The sequence below is a fragment of the Lacerta agilis genome, chromosome 1, assembly GCF_009819535.1.
Source record: "Lacerta agilis isolate rLacAgi1 chromosome 1, rLacAgi1.pri, whole genome shotgun sequence".
Lineage (NCBI taxonomy): Eukaryota > Metazoa > Chordata > Lepidosauria > Squamata > Lacertidae > Lacerta > Lacerta agilis.
The window spans coordinates 91,316,562-91,332,014 of NC_046312.1; the positions used below are offsets into that span (position 1 = coordinate 91,316,562).

The 15,453-nt window shown below is 43.5% G+C and overlaps 1 protein-coding gene across 1 annotated transcript in view; it reads right to left on the reverse strand.

Moving 5' to 3' along the window:
- Window positions 1-15,453, reverse strand: part of ESYT3 (extended synaptotagmin 3) — a 38,627-nt gene that overhangs the window by 15,929 nt on the left and 7,245 nt on the right. Inside the window, exons 2-10 of the mRNA XM_033163473.1 lie at window positions 14,450-14,491; window positions 13,360-13,494; window positions 12,708-12,784; window positions 5,276-5,342; window positions 5,095-5,184; window positions 3,142-3,197; window positions 2,409-2,529; window positions 1,584-1,745; window positions 699-781 (exon numbers count right to left, since the gene is read on the reverse strand). Of these exons, the coding sequence (XP_033019364.1) occupies window positions 699-781; window positions 1,584-1,745; window positions 2,409-2,529; window positions 3,142-3,197; window positions 5,095-5,184; window positions 5,276-5,342; window positions 12,708-12,784; window positions 13,360-13,494; window positions 14,450-14,491 (833 nt within the window). The remainder of the gene's footprint in view (window positions 1-698; window positions 782-1,583; window positions 1,746-2,408; window positions 2,530-3,141; window positions 3,198-5,094; window positions 5,185-5,275; window positions 5,343-12,707; window positions 12,785-13,359; window positions 13,495-14,449; window positions 14,492-15,453) is intronic.

Sequence of the window (15,453 nt, forward strand, 5' to 3'; positions counted from 1 at the left end):
TGTTTGGACTGCTTTATTAAGCATCTTGACAGTCCTGATCCTGCTTGTGGATTCAAACACAGTAGCTAACGAAATCATGTATATCTGTGTGTACTTTCTGGACATCAAAACTACATTGCAAAATTCAGAGAAGTGCATGATTTCGTCAGGTGCTGTGTTATGGTTAAAATGCGTATTTACTGGGCATTGAAAAGTATGTATTTTGCAGGTGCCAGGCTGCAGCATTCTACACAAGCAGCTATTTCTGAACCAACCTCAAGGGTAGCCCCATGCAGAGCGTTTTGCAATTGTTCAGTGTAGTTTGCCAAGCTACTCCTGTCTAGGAATGAAATATTACTTTTAAACTTACCAATGTGTTTAAAAAGGAAAAGGTATAGCTGTACTGAGACTATACCACTGCAGATAGAGCAAATGTATGTCAGAAAGCTTTCCCTTGCACTTTTATATACAAGAACAAACTTGCATGTCAGGGGGAGGAATTTAACTATTCTCTACCCTCTAGCTGTTGGTGGCAGAATGCTTTTGAAGCAGGAAAGTATTGCAACCTGCAGTTTCCCCACCTGAATTCAGAAATGGTATAGCCCATGGTGGGTTGTACCCTGGGACTTTTCTCTGAATACTAATCACACTGCAGGAGGGGCAGAAAGAGATAAAGCAGAAGGTTGCACAGACGAAAGAGAAAAATGTATATCCATCACCTGCCCAGAAAGTCATCTTTATCGGGATCTTCATCATACAGGTCTACCTCTAGATCCTGACCAGGTATCTCATGAACAACAAACTGTAGGGGGAGAGAGAGTATGTGTTCAAGTAACAGAATATTGTACAGCTATTTTTCTCGAAATGCAGTTGCACAAATGCAAGCCTTCCTATTATTCTGAAGCTTGTGGAAAGTGAACTTTCCTGTTTGCCAAGTACAATCCTGCAGAAGTGGGGAAGATGCTGACATGCCTCCATGCCCTTTCACGATGTTCAATTAAAATCAGAAAGGTACATGATTTGCCATCTCAAGAGTAGGGAGCCATTTTTAGCCTTCTCTTTTGGACAATCTTCTTAGGGCAATGTGCCATAAGCAAAAACGGGCAGAGTGATGAGTGTATCTTTGTAGGATAGGCAAATTTCTGCACCCACTCACCCACCCACCCTTATAGTCTCCATTCAGGCAAACATTAGCAGAGTTCACAGACTCATTCCAGCCAAGCACAAAGGTGGATGCAATGGGGAGCTAAGGGGCTGGGGCATGGCCTTTGGGGAGTCTCATGGGCCAGGTAGAGAGCCTTGGAGGGCCACACTTGGTGCCTAGACCCCTGATGAAGCTTAATGAGGGCCTTGCTCATTAAAGCCTTGCTACACCGTTCAGGCAAACAAACGTTGGTCAGTAGTGAAATATTTCACAGGGAACTTTCCCCATCTCCTCCAGTTAAATTTTACTTACTCATATAAGTAGTGATCTGCCTTCTTCCAAAGGTAAGGCTTTTTAATTTTATTTAAGTACCTTAACTTATTCTTGTCTAGAATTCTGAACAAGGAGAGAGCACTGCATTCCAGCTTATTGCTAGTAAGAGTTCAAGGAGAAACGTCACCTCAAACATTTCGTTCCAGATGGGGTTCAGGTCCCTGTGCACTGTCTTGCTTCGGAATTGCACCTGACCAACCCTCAGAAGAGCATAAGGGTCCGACTTCCCAAGGAAATTGTCCATTTGGACAAGATTTTCAGCTTCTTGTAGGTACACCCTTATTACTCCCTTGGAGAGCAAAACAAAAACAGAGAAACATTAAATATATATATATACTTAGAATCCTCACTAGATGCCTACATTATAAAAAGCTACGATTAAGAAAACCCTATAAACACAGCAGTAAGAAACATGCCTGCTGTCTATCACTACGGAAGCTGGTTAATGAAATTTGATGAGGGTTAGCTTTTTACTAAAATAATCCACCAGAGTATTTACTGCAGACTCATTCCCAGCCTGCCATGTTCTCTCTTTGTACCTCCCCATGAGGAAAGAATCAAGTGGTGGGTAACAGCAAATGCAAACCAGGGGTGTAGTACAACTCTTTGGGGATGGGATTCCATCGCACACACCAGCAAATTCAGGTTGCACAATTTAAAGCCGATATGAAGTTCTTACAAAACATGCCCAACTTGCTCCCAAAATTGCAACTTTTGCGATAAGGAAATTGCTGCAATATTGTGTAGCCCCCCCTTCAAACAAATTGGAGTGAATGCTCATTAAATAGCCAACACTGTCTCATCTCCCTGCAAACAAAGCAGGATGAACTGTCCCTAGACAGGTTGCCTGAGGGTGACTTGGGCAAAGGAGCTGGAGGACAATGCTTGTTTAGAGAGCGCTCTTATTCTCTGAGCCAAGTCTTAAAGAACACCATTCTCAGACACGACTCACATATGGAATGGGGAACTTCAAGCGAGAAATGTCAATGTTCTTTTTCAGTGGGATGGTGATTCTGTTTGGCAAAACCAACCGGGCAGCAATGAGATCTTGAATCAAGGTATCTGAAAATGAACTGAAAGAGGAAAAACCACACTTTTTTAAAAAAATGCTTTGTACAGCAGCTGTGCTTAAGGCAGACCTATCAGGCTCAAAGCCACAGCTGCAAAGTTGATTGTCTTGCCACAAATAACCCAGAAGAGGAATGTGTGTCCTGGTTAAATTTGACATGCTTGGGATATTTTTTGCTTCAGCAGGAAAAAAGAAAACCACATTGGCTCATGCTGGAGGAACTCTAGGGTAGCCTTTGCCAACCTAGTGCCATGGATTGTCATTAAAAAAAATCTCATTACAAAGCCAAATATCTGAATGCCCACGATATTAAGTCCAAGAAAAGTTGCAAAGCAAGCTAATAAATCCCATAAGTGCAACTGTGGCAAAATATATTATTATCCTTCCCCACCGTTTGAGAAGAGTTCATATATTTTCAAAAAGTAATGGGCAGAGAGACACTCTGCATACCTATAGCCACTAGTATGGAACAGCTGCCATACAGAAGGGGGTGTTAGAAATGGCCTTCATTTTGGAGACTGTAATATGTGAATTGGTTCCAACACAACTCTGGCACATCACCTCCCTTCAGATACAAGCCTTTTCCTTAGGATGATGGAAACAAGTGAATATTTACCTAATGCCTGGAGCATCTAACAGGTTGGTCAGTCCTGTCCAACTGATTTCCAAATGCTATATTAGGAATTAAAGAGGGAGGCAGGGAGACGGAGAAACCATGAGTTTAGCCACAGGAACAAACATGTATGTATTTACTTATAAACATACAAATCTGTATAATACAGAACTGGCAAACAGTAGGGACCAAATTAGGAACAAAGCTGCTTTTTGGCCTATTTAGCTGAATATTCTCTACACCAGGAAGAGGGAACTTGTGGTCCTCAATATGTTGTTGCACTACAATTCCCATCATCCTTGACCGTTGGCCATGCTGGCTGAGGCTGATGGGAGCTGAAGTCCAACATCTCAAGGACCACAAGTTCCCCACCCATGTTCTACAGAGACTGGCCTTTTCTCTCCAGGGTTTCAGGCAGGGGGTCTTCTCTAGCCCTATGTGGGGATGCCGAGGATTGAGCCTGGAACTTTTGCTTGGAAACCTTTGTGCTCTAAAATCCAGCAGTACAAAATACACCAAATGCCAATAGATCCTTCAAACACTTGAAATCTCCCAATAAACATGCCTGTCATTAGCCTGCCGGTGAAGGGTGGGTAATTAATATCAATAACAATAGTTATTTCCATTTGTCTCTAATGTGTGGGCATGTCAGTTTGGTATGAGAGCTGCACTGTGTGGTAATTCTGACTGAGTTCAGGTTACTCACAAACACTGAAGGCTTGGAGAGTCATGAGGCCCTTTCTAACTCATGCCTATTATAAAGAAATTGCAGCTGCTAACATGAGTTCCACAAGCAAATAATTAGCACACACATCGTGGAAGCCTCAGGGCAACAATGTGCTTGAGAAGGAGACGAACTTGAGGCCTGCCATACTGTCTGGATCCTTCCCATATATTTGTTCAGTGTGCCTCAACTTTCTCAACTCAATTAGGCATGCCTAAGTCAGGGTGGTATTTTACAGCACAATAAATGGCAATGCAGTTTCCAAAGCCAGCAATATGAGTTCTGGAACTGGTTAATTACTGAGGGCTCATCCAGACTTCCTTTTGTGCCACGTTTCTAGGCACAGATCCAAGCTTTAAAGCTCTGTGTCCGTGTTAAAGAGCAGGCTTTCCTGGGGAAAGCAGCAGTCCCACCCCACTCCAAAAAGCACTCAGATGTGGAGCTTAAAAGTGCAGACTTGTGCTTTCACCAGACGTGGTCCCTCTAGATGCTGTCCAGAACTTTTTAGAAATGGCATTATCATTCGAAACCTATGTACTGTAAGGCATTTTGCTTTCCTTACTTAACAGAGAACACCGCAGCCCTAAGAGAAGAATTTAAGATTTCTTCCTAGAAGCAGCCCTACCATGCAGCCATAAGTATATAGTGGGGGAGCTCTGTGACAGCAGCAGCACTGAGTGGAGGCACTGGTTAGGGTGCACTATATTTGTCTTAGGGGGCACAATACTTTCCTTGCCCCGGGTACTGGCAACCCATGCTATGGCACTGCATGCAGCAGGGTGAAGTTACCGCCCTGAGAGTCCCTTTCTGGAGAGAAGGGCACTACTGAACTTTATTTCAGGCACCAAAATGTAATAAGCCAGAAATGATCTTTCTGAGACTAAGCAAAATGAGAAGAAGCCTCAATGATTTAATGACCTCTGTAGAAGGAGATCAAAGGCTGTCACCCTATTCACACTTAGTACTAAGGGCAAGCCCCTTTCAACACAGTAGCATTTGCCTCTAATGAATGTGTATGGGATTAGGCTGTACATTATGCCCTCCCCTCCCCTCTCCTCCCCATCTTGCACCTCTGTTTTAATTGTCACCTTTTCCACAGTGCAGCAAAAAGCTCATAAGCATTTGGAAAAGGTCTGCTGATTACCTTTACTTTGTGCGTCCTTTAAGTGACACACTGACCAATATGTAAATTAAAAGCAGAAATAAACTCCAGACTAGAATTCATAACTTACAGGTTTCTGGATGAAAAACAAGGTTACAGCACCAATGAAAGGTGGATCTGTCAGCAGTGGCTCCAGTATCACTCGCAACGTCCCATACAACTACAAAAGGCAAGGAAACCGCATTTAGTGTAATGTATTCAGCCGCTCACACCATTTAGTAAACTGCAAGTGAAGTGCAAATTATACATACCTGTATTCCTTTCATTCCTACTTTGAACTTGGACAATTCCATGTGAATTTCACAGTCACCTATATAACTGAGAAAGAGTTCAAATTAGCATGTCACTAATCTGCAAGGAAAAAAGTCCTTGAAATACAGAACACCAAATGCCCTTCTCATTGTCCTAAGCGGCTTTCTTTAGCTGCAAGTCAGTTGATTAAAAAAATCAAGAAGGAAACCCAATTGCAAGCTCCCTGTAAACAAGGGGACAAGGGACCAGATTTTCCAAGCAGGGCTGGCCCACCTGCTTTGGGCGGTAGGATCTGAAGGGGCGGCAAATCCAACCTCCAAGGAATGCATCACCTACCGCTGTTACTATTAATGTTCAATGTTTTATATATATGTGTGTTGGAAGCCGCCCAGATCGGCGGGGTATAAATAAGTAAAATCTTATAATATTATTATTACCACTGCTGCTGCCCTGGTGGCAGCGACAACTGTGGCATGCACTGGAGTGGCATCTAGGCAAATAGGAGGTCCTGCTGGTTTCCTCCCACCCTTGTCCCCATTATAGATCTTTATCCCTGCCTTGTTCCAGTTGTAGATCGTCACTCATTCCTTCTTGCCTGGGGACACACCATACTGTGGTTCACCTCAAGTGCCAAAATGTATTGGGCCAACCATGTCCCCAAGGCAAATACATTTTATAAGGCTTCTGAACAGCTACTTAAAAAAAGTCAATTTATCTCTCAGATCTTTGCTACTACTATGCTTCTTAGAAACCATAGCTTCCCCCACCCATTGTTTGGATTGTAAAAAAAGCAAAACACATCTAAATAAACACAGGTCTCAAGATTAGTTTTATGCCACTGGTTAGGGGGCAACAAGCTAGTTGCATGCATCTTTTTCTCATCTTTAGAGAGAGACTGACCAAAGCATATATTTGTACCAGACTAGTCTCACAGCTTCAGATCAGATGAACAGTTAGTACGTATGAAACATATAAGCTAAGCAAGTGTCTAAGTGCTGGTATCCTACACTCGGGATCTCTCAAGTCCAATCCAATTGAACTTGATGAGATTCAAATCTGCGAAGACATACACACAATAATCAGGCTGCAAAATTTCTTTTCATTTTCCAGTTATTTGCAGCTATACAAGTCTAGAACTGAGAGGGACCAGAACTGTTCGGATTTTATGTTCAGCACTGAAAGAAGGTTTGAAATTAAACACCTGCTTAGGAAAGGAAACTGATGTGGCCTTCCAGATGTTTTTGGACTCTATCAGCTCCAGCCTGCATAGCCAACCCATCAGGGATGATGGGAACTGGAGGATGCAACATTTGGGAGAATCACAGGTTCCAGAGAACCATGGTTGAAGGCTACTGCAAACAAGAGTGCAAAAAACTACTATTTTAAGAAATCTATAATTTTTGTAGGGGCGTTGCAACAGTGATTTGGACATGAAACCTTGGGAGGCTTTGAAGACAATTGCCAGCTGGCTAAAATACTTGATCTTTATTCAAAAATAGCATTTAACGTATCTGCTCATGATTCAAAGAGCTTCAGGAAACCATTTCAGAAACTGTTCTGCGCCTACTGAGAAGTGTGATTAAGTCCCTTGTTGCCAGACAAAGTACAGTATCTAAGTGGGGTATCATCACATGGGGTGCTGTGGCCTCCAAAGAACAGATGAAAGACAAACACACATCTGCAGAGTGTTTGCATGCGCAAGAAAAGAATGTCATGTGTGAAGCCCCAAGTTAGAATGCAGACTGTGTAACTGGGTTTAAACTCAGAAGTACAAAGGACACAATAAATATGTTCAGTTTGCCTTGAAATCACACTGCTGCATTTACATTTTCAGTCTTTGCTCCACAGCCACAATTGGGGTCTAAAGGTAATTTTATGTGTCCCTTCTGAATTAAAAGGCACACATTAAATACCCAGTGACTCCTATAGCAGCCAGAAAGGCATACCAAAGCAAACCTCATTTGCCAAAACTCACATGTCACAGAATCTCCAGAGTGTTAATCTAAACTTGCACATCCTGTGTGAGCTGCATCCTTATGCATCTCTCCAAAGGTTTCAGCATGGATGTCACATCCTGCTCCATACCAAACTGGTTCTTTGAGTTGACTTGATGATAACATGCTTATTCAGCTCCTGCAACTCTCACTCACAAATGTGGAGCCCTTCTCAAGCATGCAGCATGATGCTGCGACAGCCAACAAGGGCTAAGAGCTACATTTCCCTCAACACACCCTGCCCAATTTGACAAATCCAGTGGGAGAACCTTTGCACAGCCAATCCACCCATCAGCCAAAGACTAGCTTCTTTGTGCTTTCAGATATTTTATGTCAGACCTTTTAAACAAAAATACTGTATACACAATATTTTCAGGAGGAATGTATATATACAAAGCTCTATTACCAAAACCACAGAGAAGCAAATTTAGGCTGTGTACACATTACCATTGACTCTGGCTCCATTACATGAGATTAGACACAATCCATATCTATCCTGATATTTTAGGGAGAGCCAGTGTGGTGTAGTGGTTAAGAGCGGTAGACTCGTAATCTGGTGAACCAGGTTCGCGTCTCCACTCCTCCACATGCAGCTGCTGGGTGACCTTGGGCTAGTCACACTTCTTTGAAGTCTCTCAGCCCCACTCACCTCACAGAGTGTTTGTTGTGGGGGAGGAAGGGAAAGGAGAATGTTAGCCGCTTGGAGACTCCTTCAGGTAGTGATAAAGCAGGATATCAAATCCAAACACCTCTTCTTCTTCTTCTTCTTCTTCTTCTTCTTCTTCTTCTTCTTCTTCTTCTTCTTCTTCCATTCCCTTTTAAACATCTAACAGCTTGGTGTTAAAACTGTGATGTGCCACTTCCAGCTCAACTTCTGAGGAAGCCAATGATATTTTGGGTCATCCTGCCTCACAAATCGGGCCCTTTTAAACTCCATTAGTACAACAGATAGTTTAGTTGGTTAGAGCATGGTGCTGATAACGCCATGGTTGCAGGTTCGATTCCTGTATGGGACAGCTGTACTGTACATTCCTGCATTGCAGGGAGTTGGACTAGATGATCCCTCAGGGTCTCTTCCAACTCTACAATTCTAAGAAGATCCCTTAGTGGAGGCAGCAGCAGCAGCAGCAAACAGAGCTATGCAGCAGGATCAGAGGAGGAAAAGACTTGCACAACTTGCTTGTCACAGGGGTATGACAGTGAGCCAATGCTGATTCACAGATTTAATTGGATACCCGGTTTTCAAACTACTTCCTATGTGACAGCACAAGACACGTGCTATTAAATCTAAAATGGGTTGCTCATGCATTGTAGTCTATCAGTTAGATGGAGAGTCACTTCAGGTGTGTTAACATTGATTTGATGCCCAAGTGAACTATGCTCACAAGCACATTAGTGCCCAACTGTTTGGGGGAAGATTGCACAGCTAAGCCTTTAGGTGGGCAGGGCGGGGGGAGCAGAGAAGAAACAGGAGGCCAGATCAAGTATCAGCCACTTCTCCATGGAGTGGAACCAATCCCAGCGAAAGCAACAGCGCTTGCCTTGGGTGCCAAATGTAAACAGCGCCAAAGGACACCATGGCTGCAAACGGAACATTCAGAAATGTACTCCAAAGGTCCCAACTGCTCAGTGGTGAGCAACAGGTGAGTTTGCCCAGCCCAAATCAGGCACACAGTTCATATAATTTTGGCACCAAATGTAAGCTGTGCTGCTTTTGGCAGGGATCAGGAACTTCTGAGTGGCACCTATCCAGCCCAAAAGCCGTGGGGCACCAAATCCATACGGCATGTCAGATATAAGCCAGGGCTGCAAAGGGAGAAATCAGGAGTGCAGTCTCATGCTTGCAATTGTTCAGCTGTGGCTTTACCTATCCCATGCCTAACCTCGGGTCAGTTGCACTGCTGCTGCTTACTGGGAGGCTGGAGGTGGCAGTGAGATGGAGCCAACCCGGTAGTCCCCCGCCAGTGCATTTGCACTGTGCCAACCTCCACCCCATCTCACTCCTCTATCACACATGAAGCAGCAGTGACATGATCAGCCAGAGGTCAGATGAGAAGCAATGCTTCATCACACTATTTACTGCTGCTGACAAGTGGGTGTAGCCAGCCCAAAGTAGTCTGAAAGACAAGTATTTCCTTACACTATTCCCACCCTCACCAGCAGCCCACAAAATGCTTGTGTTTTGCCAAAGGGGCATGTGTGAAACATTTGTTGTTTAGTTGTGTCCAACTCTTCGTAACCCCATGGACCAGAGCACACCAGGCACTCCTGTCTTCCACTGCCTCCCGTAGTTTGGTCGGACTCATGTTGGCAGCTTCGAAAACACTGTCCAACCATCTCGTCCTCTGTCGTCCCCTTCTCCTTGTGCCCTCCATCTTTCCCAACATCAGGGTCTTTTCCAGGGAGTCTTCTCTTCTCATGAGGTGCGAAATATACTTTTGCGTTAATTGCTGCAACTATTATTCCCCCCCACCCAGACTGCACTTATGCTCACAATCTGTGTGTTTCACATCCTCCAAAGCAGATTGCACTAATCAGGCAATTATATCTTGCATGTTACTGGCTTTTCAGTTTCCTCCATTGTCTTTGAGCCACAATGATCAGATCACATTAGTAATAGATAAGAGCCAAGGAATAAATTATGTCGTCATGTAATCACCATTATGCGGTCTTGTGTAACTCTCGAAGTACTGCCAATTACGTTACTCAGCTTTGATCAATGTTGAATTCAACCGGTAACGTGCAGCAATGATGCACTTAAGTAAAAAGCAGTCACGGGCATCAACCATCTCACCCTTAAGTACCCCTTGGGGGCACCTGCTTGGCCACCGTGAGAACATAATGCTGGATCAGATGTGCCTTTGGCGTGATTCAGCAGGGCTAGAGATCTTATGTTCTTATGATTCCACACAATCAGACTTGCCTATGCTAATCTAAATAATTTCTAAACCACGTAGACAAGACTGCAGTAATGCCAACGTTTAACAAAAGCGAAATATAAAACCTGGAAATAGGGTTAAGTCAAAACAGCAATGTTTTTGTGAGCTGTCTCACACCTGCAAAACCCATGTGTCCTTTAAAAATAAATAATCCCCCAACCCCTTTACAAAAGGTGCAAACTATTTGCAAAGGGGTGGAAAGAGGTGCGTGCATTGCACAAGTCACCATGCCAAAGCTCTCTCTCTCTCTCTCTCTCTCTCTCTCTCTCTCTCTCTCTCTCCTCAACTCAGCTGCACAGAATGGACTAGCTGAGGCAGGGCACGTGTCCACATTCTGCCGCAACTGGTTGTGTACAACGATGCACAAATAAGAGCTAGGCCAGGGAGGAAAAATGTCTTGCCCTACAGCAGGGAATGGAATCACGAGTGCAGCATACCAAGAAGACACAGTGCATTTCCCTGGTGACCTGGACAACTAGAGATCCTGTTCCTCTCTCCCTTCCTCATTCAGAGTGATGGCAATGGGAGTCTTTGCTTGCCCTAAGTGACGTCATCACATAACCACACCTGATTACAGAGTCCTATGTTATTCCCATATTCATCACGTGTTCCCTAATTGGTTGAGATCATGCAGTGAAGAAGCCTTTCAAAGATAGAGGGGGGGAAATGGCACCAAAGCAGCAAGTTGCAGAAAGAACTGCTGTGGGGAACAACATGGCAAAATGTGATAGGTCCTCATTTCTCCTTAATCTTGACTATTTTTCTTCCCCCCAAAAACAGCAATTTCACATTGAAAAGCAAACCTCACAAGACTTCAGCATAGAGCTAGAACTTCTCAACCACCAACACTTTGATAGGAAGGAATTCTTCTCCACATTTAACCTGCTTAGCTTTATTGCAGGTCACATTTAAACTCACTGAAAGTTGTGGAGCATTTGCCAGATTACAGGTGTAAACAGAGAATTCCAGCTGCTCCCACTTTTTCTTCGAGCCGCAGAAAGGATTCGACAGCTGCTCCCAGTTCACAAGGCAAGGCAACATTCTCCAAGGTGCCCAACTGGATGAGCCGGTTTTTCTGTCCACTTGGATCCCTCCCTCTGCTGGGACTCTTCCTTAGGTGACCTCAACACAGCATCCTCTGTGAGTCATAAGGAGGACCGCGGATACCAGCCAAGCAAGACTGGCCTATTTGTAATGGAAAGCCACCTGCATGTCCAAGCCCTATCTGAGAGGACACCCATCAGTCATTTTCACAATGATATACCTTACCCCAGAGGGCATATAGCTGTGTCCAGGACACTGTTCCATTTAAAATAAAAATAAAAATAAACCCCAAATGCATTCCTCACTAAAGCAACTCAACAGCACATCTTATAAAGAACTGGCTTGAACAAGCCAGCACCACACAATACTTTGCCCAAAGTAGCTTCTCTGTAATCTGCAGTTTTATGGGGTTTTGGAGACTACCGTAAACTGGGATAGCTCAGCTGGAAGAGCATGAGACTCTTAATCTCAGGGTTGTGGGTTCGAGTCCCATGTTGGGCAAAATATTCTTGCTTTACTTTGCCCCTGGAGAGGGAGGGGACATCCAAAGTAGCATTTTTGCCACTCCTTTCAGCACACTCTTTAAAGTCTATTTTCATAGCTATAAGGACAAGAAACTTTGAGATAGTCAAGATGGCATCATGACAAATATAAAATCACATGGCTTTTCTGTAGTTTTGTAGAATATGTGTAACACTCTGCTGGTGAACCTTCACAGGCACCGTCCACATGCCTTCAAGTGTTTCTCGTTTCTCAAAACCACAACAGTTTTGAGGTTGCTGTTTTTAAAATTTACCATGTTCTAAATGCAGCCACACCAGAGAGACAGTCGTTTGCAGCATCATGAATAAATACTGGCTACAGCTTGTGGTTAGTTAGGAGAGAGCTTAACCACAATCCTGGATTTGTATGGCAGGCCTTGCCATGGTACGGGAGTTTAAAAAAATAAATAAAGAAGAAGATTGGTGAGGAACAAAGCAACTGCAAGTTCCTCTCTGGGAGCCCACACATTCCCATAGTCCTCCTGAGAAGCCATAGCTTGGTTTATCATGATCTGACATGCGAACCAGACTGCAGAGACCCTTGTAGCTGCTCACTGCACTTTTTCTCTTTTAGCAAAGTAGGAACAGGGCTGCATGCAAGCACAGAAATAGCAACAGACAGCACAGGCTCTGCATTCATTAAATAATAATAATGACACTTTCCTTAATGGGCTCAGCATTTTCCCCAAACTATTTTCAAACATCTCTCAGTGTTGCAACATATGTCCTTCTCTTTGAGGCCCCGGCAGAGGAGGAGGATAGAAAATATAATTGATTGATATAATTGATTCATGGAAAGCAATTCTATCAAGGTGCCCAAATCAGCTCATTGACTTTCCTTGACTACTGCACTGTAAGATCAGAGAATTCTCAGTGACAAGCTATGGGGGGGGGGTGGCAATACTGTCCTACCATATTTGCAAGTCCAGGATCACTTGTCTTCTATCAACTTCTTTGGTATAGGCCTTCACTCCTTTGATTTTAGGGCACTGAAAGCAGAGAAGACACACAGCAGTGTTATCAGCCACTGTGATGGGCAACATACTGCAAAAAGGTCCAATTGCCTTGGAAAACCAGTAAGAATGTTCAAATATCAGACTAGACCCATTTAAATCCCAGAGGAAACAGGAAACGAAACTTTGAACTTGGTTATAGCAGACAACTTGCCCTCTAAATCCTGTCCTGCTAACTTCTAAATCAGAATGGAACAAGGCGTCCTAAACTGAACATCCCTCCCAGAGAAGAGGAATTCTGCTATGTAACAATGCTGCTAAAGAAAATTCAAGTCAGAGCCAAATATTTTGATTAGACTGACACTAAGTTGTTACAGTCCTAACAAAGGCTGGCTGTTTACACTTCTTGATACTTTTAAAAGCGCTAAAGAGCAGAAACTAAGCAGTTCACACACTTAGTATAAATGGAGGTGCAGGAAGAGAGGAGGAAATCTCTCACAAAGAGGTACATGGAAGTTACTTTGGTTTTAAGCACTATTCCTCCCCCTGCTGGAGCCACATATCCTAAAATCAATTAGCTTAGGTTTTCACAGCCAATGCCACCACCTTACCTTGTCTCCAAACTGGATTTTGGTGAATGTACATGTTTTCAAGTGCACGTTCTTTGCTCTGATTTTGGGTTCAAGGACTTCCTTAAATGTTTTTTCCATGATGGTTCCAAAGTATGGCCAGGCCTGTTCAAGAACCTAAATGCCACACAAAGCAGTAAAAAAGAATAGAAGCTTTGAATCATATAATGGAGTCTGTACTGTGGTTCTGAGTATCTAAAGATAGCAAGCACGAAGAAAAAGAAGAAGAAGAGGGGGAGGAGGAGGAGGAGGAGGAGGAGGAGGAGGAGGAGGAGGAGGAGGAGTTTGGATTTGATATCCTGCTTTATCACTACCCGAAGGAGTCTCAAAGCGGCTAACATTCTCCTTTCCCTTCCTCCCCCACAACAAACACCCTGTGAGGTGAGTGGGGCTGAGAGACTTCAAAGGAGTGTGACTAGCCCAAGGTCACCCAGCAGCTGCATGTGGAGGAGCGGAGACGTGAACCCAGTTCCCCAGATTACAAGTCTACCGCTCTTAACCACTACACCACACTGGCTCTCCCTAAAATATCAGGATAGATATGGATTGTGTCTAATCACTGGAGAGAGAGTTTGCTAGTTTCCTTTTAAAAAATAAAATAAAATAAAATATCAGATTATAGCAGGAGCACTCAGTGAGGAGTGGAGTCCACTGCCATTTACTGGGAAGGAGAGAGGGAATGGCGAGGTGGTGAAGAGGCTGGTGGTGTGCAAATACATAATCACACACACACCCCTTTCACCAACCATTCCTGGATTCTAGAACAGAAACAGGAAACGCATTCAGCACTAAGGATTGCACTGAAAACACACGAGAAGGAAAGAGGGTCTCAAGTAAATGCAGTCCAAAACTAGAATAGCCCAGTGGCCAGTGATAATTCTTATGAAAACCTTATGTAAACAGCCTGAAAAGTGGTATGCCCACCCAACATGAGCATTTAACCCACCCACTTACTAGAGCAAATATATTTATTCACTGGACATTTATGTGCTGTGTTTTAGATCTAGCTTTAAAGAGACTATATAAAGTCTGTCCAGATCAAACTTGTCTTGATGTTGGTTCAGTGCCTCACCTTGTTCAGCCATTCCACCCGTTCAACATCAGGGAAGTGAACCTGGCAAGCAAGAACGAACAAAAAAGCGAGATGTGAGCTCATTTTTTTGCAAAAAAGAATTATAGACAGGGTGCAAGTAAAGACAACGGGGTTATGAAAGACACTGATGAGAAACTATGGTGCACAGAACAACTTTGTTGCTGGAATAGATGGCTGTGCAGTCATACGTACAGAGGGTATACAGTCCCCTGCTCTATACCCTCTATACGTATGACTGACAATCTGAATGAGAGACTGCTGGTGTCCTCCTACCAAGGCTCCATAGAGAGCATTCTTTGTGCTTGGTTTTCCAGCTGCACAGCCAGGCAGAGGAAGGTACTACAGAAGGTCATAACCACAGCCCGAAAAATTATTGGCCATCCTCTCCCATCTTTGGAAGAACTATACAGTTCCCGTTGCCTTAAAAAAGTAAACAATATTTTACAGGATCCATCTCATCCGGGATATAGTCCTTTTGCACCACTGCCTTCGGGCAAGAGATATAGAACAATTAGATCAAGAACAAATAGATTGAAGAATAGTTTCTACCCAAGAGCTATAACCATCTTAAATGCTGTAACCACAAAATACGACCTTGGAGAGTTGTGATGGGTGTGTGTACGTTATGTGCATGTGTGGCTGACAATGTGTTTTTTTGTTTTTTGTGCTGTTTTTTTGTTTTGTTTTTATGGGATGGCATCCAATTTCGTTGCACTTGTACAACGTTGTACTTGTATTTGTACAATGACAATAAAGAAATCTTATCTTATCTTAACTTATGAGGTTCTTTTCAATGTGAGATAGTCCACTGATGTGTGTGCATTGGCAAATTTAGTAACGGATTTCCAAGGAAGGTTGTGCAAATCTTATTGCTACACACTCAAGAGTACTGTATTGGGCTCCCCTTTCTCAACAGCGAAATTTAAATTCATTGAGTCAATGGCCTTCAGAAAGCTGAACAGTCAGCATTTAAGGCATTCTTC